Source organism: Neophocaena asiaeorientalis, unplaced genomic scaffold (genome assembly GCF_003031525.2).
Source record: "Neophocaena asiaeorientalis asiaeorientalis breed wild unplaced genomic scaffold, Neophocaena_asiaeorientalis_V1.1 scaffold26, whole genome shotgun sequence".
NCBI classification, from domain to species: Eukaryota; Metazoa; Chordata; class Mammalia; order Artiodactyla; family Phocoenidae; genus Neophocaena; species Neophocaena asiaeorientalis.
The window spans coordinates 9,305,690-9,318,681 of record NW_020173108.1 but is presented as its reverse complement, the minus strand read 5'-3'; the positions used below and the strand labels follow the sequence as shown (position 1 = coordinate 9,318,681).

The 12,992-nt window shown below is 36.1% G+C and overlaps 1 protein-coding gene across 2 annotated transcripts in view; it reads left to right on the top strand.

Moving 5' to 3' along the window:
- The window catches only part of FER (FER tyrosine kinase), a 457,217-nt gene that overhangs the window by 150,558 nt on the left and 293,667 nt on the right, over positions 1-12,992 (top strand). For both annotated transcript variants that reach the window (XM_024743363.1, XM_024743364.1), the window contains 2 exons: positions 1,011-1,133; positions 12,528-12,717. In XM_024743363.1, the coding sequence (XP_024599131.1) occupies positions 1,011-1,133; positions 12,528-12,717 (313 nt within the window). The remainder of the gene's footprint in view (positions 1-1,010; positions 1,134-12,527; positions 12,718-12,992) is intronic.

Below are 12,992 nucleotides of genomic sequence, written 5' to 3'. Positions count from 1 at the left end.
AATACCTCTATTGTAATATGTGACAACAGAAATAGTTTATATTAAATTACCATGTGACTGAGCCTTACTTTCTTTTCTTTAAAATAAGGATAACAGTATCTATCTCATACGTTGTTGTGAGAATTAAATGAGATAACATATGCAAATAATACTAGATGTTATTTACTCAGATGCCTCCTAAGTACCATTCATTGTTTATACATTAGTGTATTTCGTCTTCAGAACAATGCTCTGAAGCAGGTATTACAGTACCCAAAATACTAATGAGAAAATAGATCCAATGAGCTTAAGCAAGTTGCCTAGGATCTCAGATAAAAACTGGCAAAGCCAGATTATAAATACATGTTATTCTGAAAACAAAAATCATGTTTTTTTCACTATACACTCTTGGTGGGAGTTGACAGGTATTTTTTACTTTAGTCCTTTTCTCTTTCTCTGTTTTCAGTTTCTCTTTCTCTTTTCCTGTTTGATGAATAAGACTCCCTAAAAGAGACTGTCCAAGAGTACTCACTGTGATTATTGAAATGTTCTTTTCTCTGTCCAAAGAGGTAGCCATTAGCCACATGTGTCTGTTGAGTGCTTGAAATGTGGCTGATGGAACTGAGGAACTGAAATTTTACTCTTAATTAATTAAATTTATATTTTTATATGCATTAACTTTTTTTAAACATCTTTATTGGAGTATAATTGCTTTACAATGGTGTGTTAGTTTCTGCTTTATAATAAAGTGAATCAACTATAAGTGCACATATATCCCCATATCTCCTCCCTCTTGCGTCTCCCTCCCATCCTCCCTATCCCACCCCTCTAGGTGGTCACAAAGCACCGAGCTGATCTCCCTGTGCTATGCGGCTGCTTCCCACTAGCTATTTTACATTTGGTAGTGTAAAATTACATGCGACTACTGTTTTGGACATTGCAACCTTAGATATATGAATCCCTTTTTTTTGTATGTATAAAGTGAGTGTAATTAATGTATTGATTGATAATGAGGAAACTGTTCATTCTAGGTTGAAAACTTTAGCAGAGGAACTTATACAGACACAGCAGATGCTTTTAAATAAGGAGGAAGCTGTCCTGGAGTTAGAGAAGAGGATTGAGGAATCTTCTAAGACCTATGAAAAGAAGTCTGAGTGAGTAAAACAAAAATAATTTGAAGGAAGAAAGTTCAATTGATGTAATTTTATAGAAGTACTTCAGTTACATGGAATTGTGGATGTGTAATTTCTAGAAGCTGAATTTTCATATTAAGTATAAAACTGTATGGTTGAATTACTTTCTTGGACTCTAGAAGAGTGATTTTGTGTTTTTATCAATATAGTGTATTGATCATATGTCTCAATGTTTTAATGGTTTGACTTATTTTCTGAAAAACCCTGTTAAAACCTGTCTTTACTCCCCCTCATCAAAGTCTACCAGATTCACTGTGAATTCCTTGTTAAGAAAGTGACAGACCAGTATTATCTAGAAACTGGTTTAGATGTTAGAAGGAAGCAAATAAACTTACTAAAAAAGAGCAGTCTGTTTCACCTATAAAAATCCTTCTGATATGTGCTGTGCTGTTTTTGTCTTACTGTTGTTTTTCCTGCTGATTTCTGGATCTGTAAATATTTTCATGGATCCTCTGACATAACTTGTTTTGCTATACTCTTGTTTTTACTGATTTCAATAATTATGTTTTCTACTATATTAAGGTTTAAATTTTGATCTAAAATTTAAAATTTCTAATCTGACTTTGGTCATTGTTTGCATCTCTAACAGGGTTTACTGGTATGGTTTCTCTAATCCTAGACTAGAATATATAAATTTCTTGCTATCATACTTTCCCAATTGGTGTGATTTGTCAAGACTTTCAAGGATTGTGATGTGTAGCATTTGTCTGGTCTATACTTGCTCTTACTTTCTACACAACTTTTCAAATATTTTCTACTTCTCTCAAATTTCTGATCCTGTTATATACCCCATCATAGTCAGCAGATGGACCTCTCCTACATTATAGAAAAAATTAGAATCATTAGGTGGCAAGTACCTTATTTTCTAGATATTTTAGATATCTAAATGCACCACGTTTGTACCCATTCTCTTTCCTTACTTCCATAGAGGATCTGTTCCTTTTCCTGTCTATTTCTTGTGCCTATTTTTATATCTCATCATCTCTTACTTTCCCAGAAATTTTACATTGTTTTATATATTATGTTCACCTTTTCTTCTCAACTATGTCCTGTGCTCACTTTTTAAATATTATTAGGTTTTGACTCCTGAAAATAATCTCTACCTTTCTTACCACCCTAGATAACCTGTCATTAATCTTCATCTTTTCCCTCAATTACTGTCTTTGCTTTCTGTTTTCTTACTCAAACTTGTTCTAAGAGTGCTAATGAGCACTCATTTCCTCAAGTCTCACTTAGTAATTAACCCACAGATATCTGGCTTCTGCCCTGTCACTGTTGAAATAGGTAGATATCTATAAGTTCATCAATGACCTTTATATTGCTAAATTTAGGAATGATCTTACTTGACCTCCTCACTGTATCTTTGTTGACTTCATTTCCCTTGGCCTTTGGGACCAAGGTGACAGATCTTGCTTCTCTCTTTCTGGCCACTCCTTTGTAAATTCATCCTCCCCACTCAGCCAGAATATTTTGGAGTTACCCAAGGCATGGCCCTAGGCTATGTCATTCTCCTCTCTGTACTCTATCTCTAGGTGATCCCCTGAAGATGACTCATGTATATTACTCTCGCTCAGATTTCCTCTCTGAACTCTATGGCCGTGTAATCAGTTGCCTACTTGACATGCCTCCTTGGATGCCTTAGAAGTACACTAAATTTCTCATATCTAAGGCTGAATTAAAAATCCCCTCAAGGGCTTCCCTGGTGGCCCAGTGGTTGAGAGTCCGCCTGCTGATGCAGGGGACACGGGTTCGTGCCCTGGTCCGGGAAGATCCCACATGCTGTGGAGCGGTTAGGCCCATGAGCCATGGCCGCTGAGCCTGGGCGTCTGGAGCCTGTGCTCCGCAACGGGAGAGGCCACAACAGTGAGAGGCCCGCATACCGCAAAAAAAAAAAAAAAAATCCCCTCAATATAACCCAACCCAACGCAACCTAGTTCACTCTTAGTATTTTTTAAAATTTCAGTGAATGGCAACACCATCTATCCTGTTTTACAACTCAGGATATTAGGAGCCTACTTCTCCCACTTATACTATGGCTTTTATTACAACTTGGTGTTAAATGTCATATTGAAATTGATGAGCCTTTTAAAGGTGAGAACAGGGAAATTTGAGTTACTCTGGATATTCCTTTAATAAATCTGGAAATTTTCAGTATTGCATCAACAGAAGATTCTACTGGGATTATAAAAATAAAATTTATCAACCATTGCACGTATAAAGTTAAAAAAATTATCTTTTGTTTTTCTCTATTTGCTAGTAAATCTCTTCAGATGACCAAGCAGTTGTACGTTTTACAGTTTTGTACATGTGCACATTGTAAATGACTCCTGTTTTATAATTTAGCAGATATAAAGAAATACAGTAGGTTAGCTGACCCTCTCACCAGCATGTCTGAGTTGCTGGAGGAGGCAATCTTTAAGTGTTGTCTTATCCTGGAAGTTGTAGATTCTTTGATTTTTTTGGTATGTTTTCTTGACTCACATCTTCGATTCTCTCTTCATCTACATAATCATTGTGATCCACATTCCCTCACCTACTTGTATTTATCAGAAGATGAGAATGGGCATAGAGGAGAGGAAGCTTAAAGGGTGGTGGACATATGGGAAATAATATCTCTTGAGTTTGTACTCTGTTCCACATACTATGCTAGATGTTTTATATATGTTAATTCACTGAATGTTATCTTCACTATGCTCCCTGTGTAATTACCTGGATTTTACCTTTAAGACTTAGAGAATTTAGATAACTTACTTAGAATCACATACCCAGTAAGTGATAGAAAATGCATGAGTTCCTGACTCCAAGGTTTCTGTGTATTTGATCACAGTAATTGCTTGATCTTACGATTTTAACAGTGTACTTAGGAGAATAAATTAGTTAAAAGTAATAAAACAGGGACTTGCCTGGTGGCGCAGTGGTTAAGAATCCCCCTGCCAATGCATGGGACACGGGTTCTATTCCTGGTCTGGGAAGATCCCACATGACGCGGAGCAACTAAACCCATGTACCACAACTACTGAGCCTGTGCTCTAGAGCCCACGAGTCACAACTACTGAGCCCACGTGCCACAACTACTGAAGCCCGCGCACCTAGAGCCCGTGCTCTTCAACAAGACAAGCCACTGCAATGAGAAGCCTGTGCACTGCAGTGAAGGGTAGCCCCCACTTGCCGCAACTAGAGAAAGTCCGCGTGCAGCAACGAAGACCCAACGCTGCCAAGAATAAATAAATAAATAAAAAATGAAAGTAACAAAACAATAAAACAAAACTACATTTTTTCCAAATACTAAAAATATGCTATATTAGATAAGTTACATTCTTAAATTATTTCTAAATTAATGGAATTATGTGAATGTTTACTTAATAGAAATAGCATTTGTGTTCCTATGAAAATATAACATATGAGGGACTAATGTTAAAACCTTTAAATTTGGGTTTAACATAAATTTCTCCAAAACATCTTATAATAACAGTGAAAAAATAAACGATATGAGAAATCATTTGATAGCTTTGAGTCCTATAATTGAATAATATGCCGCGGAGCGGCTGGGCCCGTGAGCCATGGCCGCTGAGCCTGCGCGTCCGGAGCCTGTGCTCCGCAACGGGAGAGGCCACAACAGTGAGAGGCCCGCGTACCACAAAAAAAAAAAAAAAAAAAAGGGTGGGTGAAAGGAATAAAACCAACCATTTGAAATGGTATAATTTTAATAGAACACAAAGCGTCACTCTAGTATACATATCTTTGCTCAGTACTTCCAACACATTTTTATTCAAATTGAAATAATATCCATCTTCTCCTGATCTATGATCCTTGACTACTGTATTAGAAAATAGTTTATGGGAAAATATACCAAGCAAATGTGATTTATGACTCATTGGCATAAAGAGCTGGTAATGTTACTATTGGTTTTAATGCTTAGTTTGATTTACAAAAAGTGAATGATTATTCAGTTTTGTATTATGCTGTACCATTATCACCCAGTACTTAAAAATACTTTGTACATTATAAAATCATAACTCTTAGAGCCATGCAAAATCTTAAGAGATCACTTGATTCAACCTCCTTGTCTTTCAAATTATGTGACATCTGAGGGCCAGAAATTTTAGGAGACTTGCAAAGATTCACATCTGGCTTGTAGTGAAGGTAATACGTGAACCATCTGGAGTATTGTTCTGGTTTGCAAACTCAGGTACCTTTTATTTTTGTCTCAGAATTTTTAGATTATATCCACTAGGTGCTATGAATACAGTGAAAGGTTAAAACACATATGGTCACATGTCTCATGAAGCTTACACTTTTGTAGAGTAGACCAGTACAAAACAGAACATTAACAATTGTGATAATTGCTGTGAAACAAGGAGTTCAGATAGAAGAATAACAGAGGAGTACCCACTTAAGATAGGTGGTCAGGGGTCTTGTAGGAAATGGCAGTTTTGCTGAGACCTGAAGGACAGAAAGTGCCCTCCAAGTGAAGAATGCATGGAAAGAGTAGTCAGAAGTAGGGAGTAAATAGCACCTGCATAAGTCCTGATCCCTTCAATGTTTTAAATTTATTTATAGCTTCTTGTGCATCTTGTATTATATAATCATGCATTTATTATAATTTTCTTCTTCTTGAAATATTTATAGCTTTTTTGCTCAATGGTGTTATAAGCATATAAAATAATTATAGTGTATTACATAGTGATTATATAACAGTATTGTTTAAAAAGTAATTATTGAACAAAAGCAAGATGTTAATACATTTAGTAGGTCCTTGTTGATTATCTATTTTATATATAGTAGTGTGTATACGTTAATCTCAAACTCCTAATTTATCCCTCCCCCCCACCTTTCTCCTTTGGTAATCATAAGTTTGTTTTCTAAGTCTGTGAGTCTATTTCTGTTTTGTAAATAAGTTCATTTGTATCACTTTTTTAGATTCCAGATATAAGTGATATTATATGATATTTGTCTTTGATTACTTCACTTAGTATGATAATCTCTAGGTCCATCCAAATTGCTGCAAATGGCATTATTTCATTCTTTTTTATGGCTGAGTGATATTCCCTTTTATGTATTTCCTAATTCTTGGTGTTAGGATAGTGTCTCAGAATGTCTAAGTGATTGCTGATATGACATAATAGATATTTAGAACTCCTGAAGAAGAATTTAAAAAGGCCTATTTCTAAAACAGATTATTTAGAAACCCAAGGTATATGAGATGATAGAAACCTCACATTACCACAGGAAGCAGCATTGAAACTTTTTGTTTTGGCCGTGCTGTGCAGCCTGTGGGATCTCAATTCCCCGACCAGTGATTGAACCTGGGCCACGGCATGGGTGAAAGCACTAAACCCTAACCACTAGACCGCCAGGGAACAACCACTGATACATATTTTTAAATTAAATTTTAATGGAGATAATTACAGATTGGCATGTAGTTGTAAGAATTAATACAGAGAGATCCCATAAACCTTTTCAGTTCCCCTTAATGGTAGCATCTTGCAAAACTATAATATAATATCATAATCCGATATTAACATTGATACAGGCATGGTTTGGAACATTTTCATCACTGCAAGGATCCCCCATTTTGTACTTTTATAGCTACACTGCCTTCTATCTCCCACCCCCTCCTTAACACCAGTTAAGGGCAACCAGTGATCTATTTTCCATTTCTATAATTTTGTCTTCCCAAGAATGTTATATAAAATGGAATCATAATGTATGTAACCTTTTGAGATTGTCTTTTTACATTTATTGTAATTCTCTGGAGATTCATCCAGGTACTTTCATTCCTTTTTACTCTTATGTAGTATTCCATAGCATGTGTATTAGTTTCCTAGGACTGCCATTTTGAAGTACCACAAACTGGGCAGCTTAAAAAAAGATATAAATTTATTCTATGACAGTTCTGGAGGCCAAAAGTCTGAAGTAAGGTCTTGGCAGGCTGGTTTCTTCTGGGCTCTAAGGGAGATTCGGTTCCATGCCTTTGTCCTAGCTTCTGCTGATGGCCGGCAGTTCTAGGCATTCCTTGGTTTATAGAAGCATCACTCCAATCTCCGCCTCCATCTTCATATAGTGTTCTGCCTGTGTGGTCTCTTTTCTGTAACCAGATTTTCTTCTTCTTACAAGGACATCAGTCATGGATTAAGGGTCCAACCACTCCAGTATGACCTCATCTTAACTAATTACATCTGCAACAACCCTGTTTCCAAAACGGCCACATTCTGAGGTTCCTGGGGTTAGGATTTGAACATATCTTTTTAGAGGACACAATTCAACTCATGACTGTATAGATATACCATAATTTGATCATTCACCCTGTGAAGAATATCTGGTTTGTTTCTGTCTCCATATAGCTTTCTTTTTACTGTCTCCATATAGTTTTGCCTTGTATAGAATGTCATATAATTAGAATCATACATTATGTAGCCTTTTCAGATTGGCTTCTATCACTTAGTAATGTACATTTAAGGTTCCTCCATGTCTTTTTGTGGGCTGGTAGCTTGTTTCTTTTGAGCAGTGAAAAGTATTCCATTGTCCAGATATACCACAGTTTATCCATTCATCTGCTGAAGGACGTATTGGTTGCTTCCCAGTTGTGGCAGTTTTGAATAAAGCTGTTGTAAACATTCATGTGTGGGCTTTTATGTGGACATAAGTCTTTGACTCCTTTGGCTAAATACCAAGGAGTATGATTGCTGGATCATATGGTAAGAGTATGTTTAGTTTTGTAATAAACTACCAAACTGTCTTCCAAAGTGACTATACCATTTTGCATTTCCACCAGTAATGAATGAGAGTTCTTGTTGCTTCACATCCTCACCAGCATTTGGTGTTGTCAATGTCCTGGAGTTTGGCCATTCTCATAAATGTATGATGCTATCTCATTGTTCTTTTAATTTGCATTTTTCTGATGGCATATGATGTGGAGCATTTTTTCATATGCTTATTTGCCATCTGTATATCTTCTTCAGTAAGGTATCTGTTAAGGTCTTTGGCCCATTTTTTAATCAGTTTGTTTGTTTTCTTGTTGTTGACATTTAAGAGATCTTTGTATATTTTGGATAACAGTCCTGTATCAGATGTGTCTTTTGTAAATCTTTTCTCCTAGTCTGTGGATCTCGTTCTTTTTTTTTTAAATCAATTTTTAAAAATTGAAGTATAGTTGATTTACAATGTTGTGTTAATTTCTGCTGTACTGCAAAGTGATTCAGTTATACATATATATTCATTCTTTTCAAAAAATATTCTTTTCCATTATGGCTTATCACAGGGTATTGAATATAGTTCTCTGTGCTATACAGTAGGACCTTGTTGTTTACCCATTCTATATATAAAAGCTTACATCTGCTAACCCCAAACTCCCCCTCGATCCCTCCCCAAACCCCCTCTCCCTGGACAACCACCAGTCTGTTTTCTATTTCTGTGATTCTGTTTCTGTTTCATAGATAGGTTCATTTGTGTCATATTTTAGATTCCACATATAAGTGATATCATATGGTATTTCTCTTTCTGACTTCACTTAGTATGATAATCTCTAGTTGCATCCATGTTGCTGCAAATGGCATTATTCCATTCTTTTTTTATGGCCGAGTAATATTCCATTATTTTTATGTACCACTTCTTATTTATCCATTCATCTTTTGATGGACCTTTATGTTGTTTCCATGACTTGGCTATTGTGAACAGTGCTGTTATATAGGGGTGCATGTATCTTTTTGAATTACAATTTTGTCTGGATATATGCCCAGGAGTGGGATTGCTGGATCATATGGTTTTGAATTTGAATTGGGTTGTTTGTTTTTTTTGTTGTTGAGTTGTATGAGCTGCTTATATATTTTGGAAATTCAGCCCTTGTAGGTTGCATTGTTTGCAAATATTTTCTCCCATTCTGTAGGTTGTCTTTTTGTTTTGTTTATGGTTTCCTTTGCTGTGCAAAAGCTTGTAAGTTTGATTAAGTCTCCTTTGTTTATTTTTGTTTTTATTTCTGTTGCCTTGGGAGACTAACATAAGAAAACATTGGTATGATTTATGTCAGAGAATGTTTTGCCTATGATCTCTTCTAGGTGTTTTATGGTGTCTTGTCTTACATTTAAGTCTTTAAGCCATTTTGAGTCTATTTTTGTGTATGGTGAGAGGGTGTGTTCTAATGTTGATTTACATGCAGCTGTCCAACTTTCCAGGACCACTTCCTGAAGAGATTGTCTTTCCCAATTGTCTTTTATGTATTAGTAACTTACTTTCAGTAGTGCATGGCACAGTTCATTAAGATATTAATACACTTTATTATGTTGAGGTAAGTTCCCTCTATGCCTACTTTCTGGAGGGTTTTTAACACAGCCAACATCGTTCTCAATGGTGAAAAACTGAACCATTTCCTCTAAGATCAGGAACAAGACAAGGTTGTCCACTCTCACCACTGTTATTCAACATAGTTTTGGAAGATTTAGCCACAGCGATCAGAGAAGAAAAATAAATAGCAGGAATACAAATTGGAAAAGAAGAAGTAAAGCTTTCATTGTTTGCAGATGACATGATACTATACATAGAGAATCCTAAAGATGGTACCAGAAAAGTACTACAGCTAATTAATTAATTTGGTAATGTAGCAGGATACCAAATTAATGCAAAGAAATCTCTTGCCTTCCTATACACTATTGATGAAAAATCTGAAAGAGAAATTAAGGAAACACTCCCATTTACCATTGGAACAAAAAAAATAAAATATCTAGGAATAAACATACCTAAGGAGACAAAAGACCTGCATGCAGAAAACTATAAGACACTGATGAAGGAAATTAAAGATTGTCCAAACAGATGGAGAGATATACCATGTTCTTGGATGCAAGAATCAATATTGTGAAAATGACTATACTACCCAAAGCAATCTACAGATTCAATTCAATCTCTATCAAAGCACCAATGGCATTTTTCACAGAACTAGAACAAAAAATTGCCCAATTTGTACGGAAACACAAGAGACCCTGAATAGCCAAAGCAATCTTGAGAGAGAAAAATGGAGCTGGAGGAAGCAGGCTCCCTGACTTCAGACTATACTACAAAGCTACAGTAATCAAGACAGTATGGTACTGGCACAAAAACAGAAAGATAGATGAATGGAACAGGATAGAAAGCCCAGAGATAAACCCACGCACATATGGTCACCTTATCTTTGATAAAGGAGACAAGAATATACCGTGGAGAAAAGACAGCCTCTTCAATAAGTTGTGCTGGGAAAACTGGACAGCTACATGTAAAAGAATGAAATTAGAACACTCCCTAACACCATACACAAAAATAAACTCAAAATGGATTAAACACCTAAACGCAAGGCCAGACACTATCAAACTCTTAGAGGAAAACATAGGCAGAACACTCTATGCCATAAATCACAGCAAGATCCTTTTTGAACCACCTCCTAGAGTAATGGAAATAAAAACAAAAATAAACAAATGGGACCCAATGTAACTTAAAAACTTTTGCACAGCAAAGAAAACCATAAACAAGACGAAAAGACAACCCTCAGAATGGGAGAAAATATTTGCAAATGAAGCAACTGACAAATGATTCATCTCCAAAATTTACAAGCAGCTCATGCACCTCAATATCAAAAAAGCAAACAACCCAATCCAAAAATGGGCAGAAGACCTAAATAGACATTTCTCCATAGAAGAGATACAGACTGCCAACAACACATGAAAGGATGCGCAACATCACTAATCATTAGAGAAATGCAAATCAAAGCTACAATGAGGCATCACCTCACACCAGCCAGAAAGGCCATCATCAAAAACAATAAGTGCTGGAGAGGGTGTGGAGAAAAGGGAACACTCTTGCACTGTTGGTGGGAATGTAAATTGATACAGCCACTATGGAGAACAGCATGGAGGTTCCTTAAAAAACTAAAAATAGAACTACTATATGACACAGCAATCCACTACTGGGCATATACCCTGAGAAAACCATAATTCAAAAAGAGTCATGTACCACAATATTCATTGCAGCTCTATTTACAGTAGCCAGGACATGGAAGCAACCTAAGTGTCCATCAACAGATGAATGGATAAAGAAGATGTGGCACATATATACAATGTAATATTACTCAACCATAAAAAGAAAAAGAAATTGAGTTATTTGTAGTGAGGTGGATGGACCTAGAGTCTGTCATACAGAGTGAAGTAAGTCAGAAAGAGAAAAACAAATACCATATGCTAACACATATATCTGGAATCTTAAAAAGAAATAATGGTTGTGAAGAACCTAGGGGAGGACAGGAATAAAGACATAGATGTAGAGAATGGACTTGAGGACACTGGGGGCGGGGAGTGTAAGCTGGGACGAAGTGAGAGAGTGGCATGGACATATATACACTACCAAATATAAAACAGATAGCTAGTGGGAAGCAGCTGCATAGCACAGGGAGATCAGCTCGGTACTTTGTGACCACCTAGAGGGAATGGGATAGGGAGGGTGGGAGGGAGACGCAAGAGAGAGGGATATGGGGATATATGTATATGTATAGCTGATTCACTTTGTTATAAAGCAGAAACTAACACACCATTGTAAAGCAATTATACTCCAATAAAGATGTTAAAAAAAAAAAGGTATTAATACACGAAGTATGATAGCATTCCCAGAGATATTCCTCACCGGCACTGCCTGTTTTCTTGTGGCTTTAATATGGGTGAATTAATTTGAAATTCCTATTAAGGACAGCCTCCAAGGGCTAAAAGATCACTATAAGGTAACATGTGGCCTGTGTAGTTCTCTAAAGGAGGAATGGGGAAGTCTACTGTCTTTATAATGATGTTATGGGGAAGATTTGGGGACTTACACTCATTCCCTTTGTCCTTATCAGAACATCTTTCCCCAGCTCTAAAAACACACCCCTCACAATATGCACACAGCTTGGTTCCAGGCTGTCACCTTGAGTTGGTTTATTTTACTCTAGGCACAGATCTGACTTATCTATGTTCCATTTAAGATTTGAAATAAAGTAAGATTCTCCTTCAGTCATATCAATTCAGTTTAGGCTCTACACTTCTGGACCTAAGTGTCTGTACTTTGTGAGGTAGATGGTTTAACTGTAAAATAAAATGAATGCTATATATTGTAATACATTTGAAAGCATCTTGAATTTGGTTTTTGCTTCTAAACATTTCCTTCCATTTTGTTAATGCTAACATTTAATAACTACTGTGATGACTCAAAATCTGTTTAGTTTCATAATTCTTATGATTCTGAATGACTCTTATAAAGAGGAAAATGAAAGAAAATAGGAGCAAAATATACATATATATAGTTTCCTTTAAAGTCTTTATTTCTTTAAGAAGTTGAAATAATTTATATTAATCTGTTCTCTTTTAGTATTGTACTTCTGCTAAGCCAAAAACAGACACTTGAAGAGCTAAAACAGTCAGTCCAGCAGCTGAGATGCACTGAGGCAAAGTTTACAGCACAGAAAGAATTGCTAGAGCAAAAAGTACAAGAAAATGATGGGAAAGAGCCACCTCCAGTAGTAAATTATGAAGAAGATGCGCGATCAGTTACATCTATGGTAAGCCAAAGAGTAATCAAATGAGAAAGTTGAAAGAGTAGTATATAGGTAATAAGTGAATACAAAAAGTAATTCTGGTTGCTATAACAAATTATTACTCTTGTTAATATGCAGGTCCTATTAAACTTGTTTGTAAATGCAAAATAGACTTGTCAGTCACCTCAGGTCACCTGGAGAGCACTTTCAGGAACCACCTGTAGAGTCAAAGGAAAAAGCTCTTCTCTTGCCTTCAAAACTGAAAACAAAGACTGCAGTTGTTTTTATTCCTGGGAGAC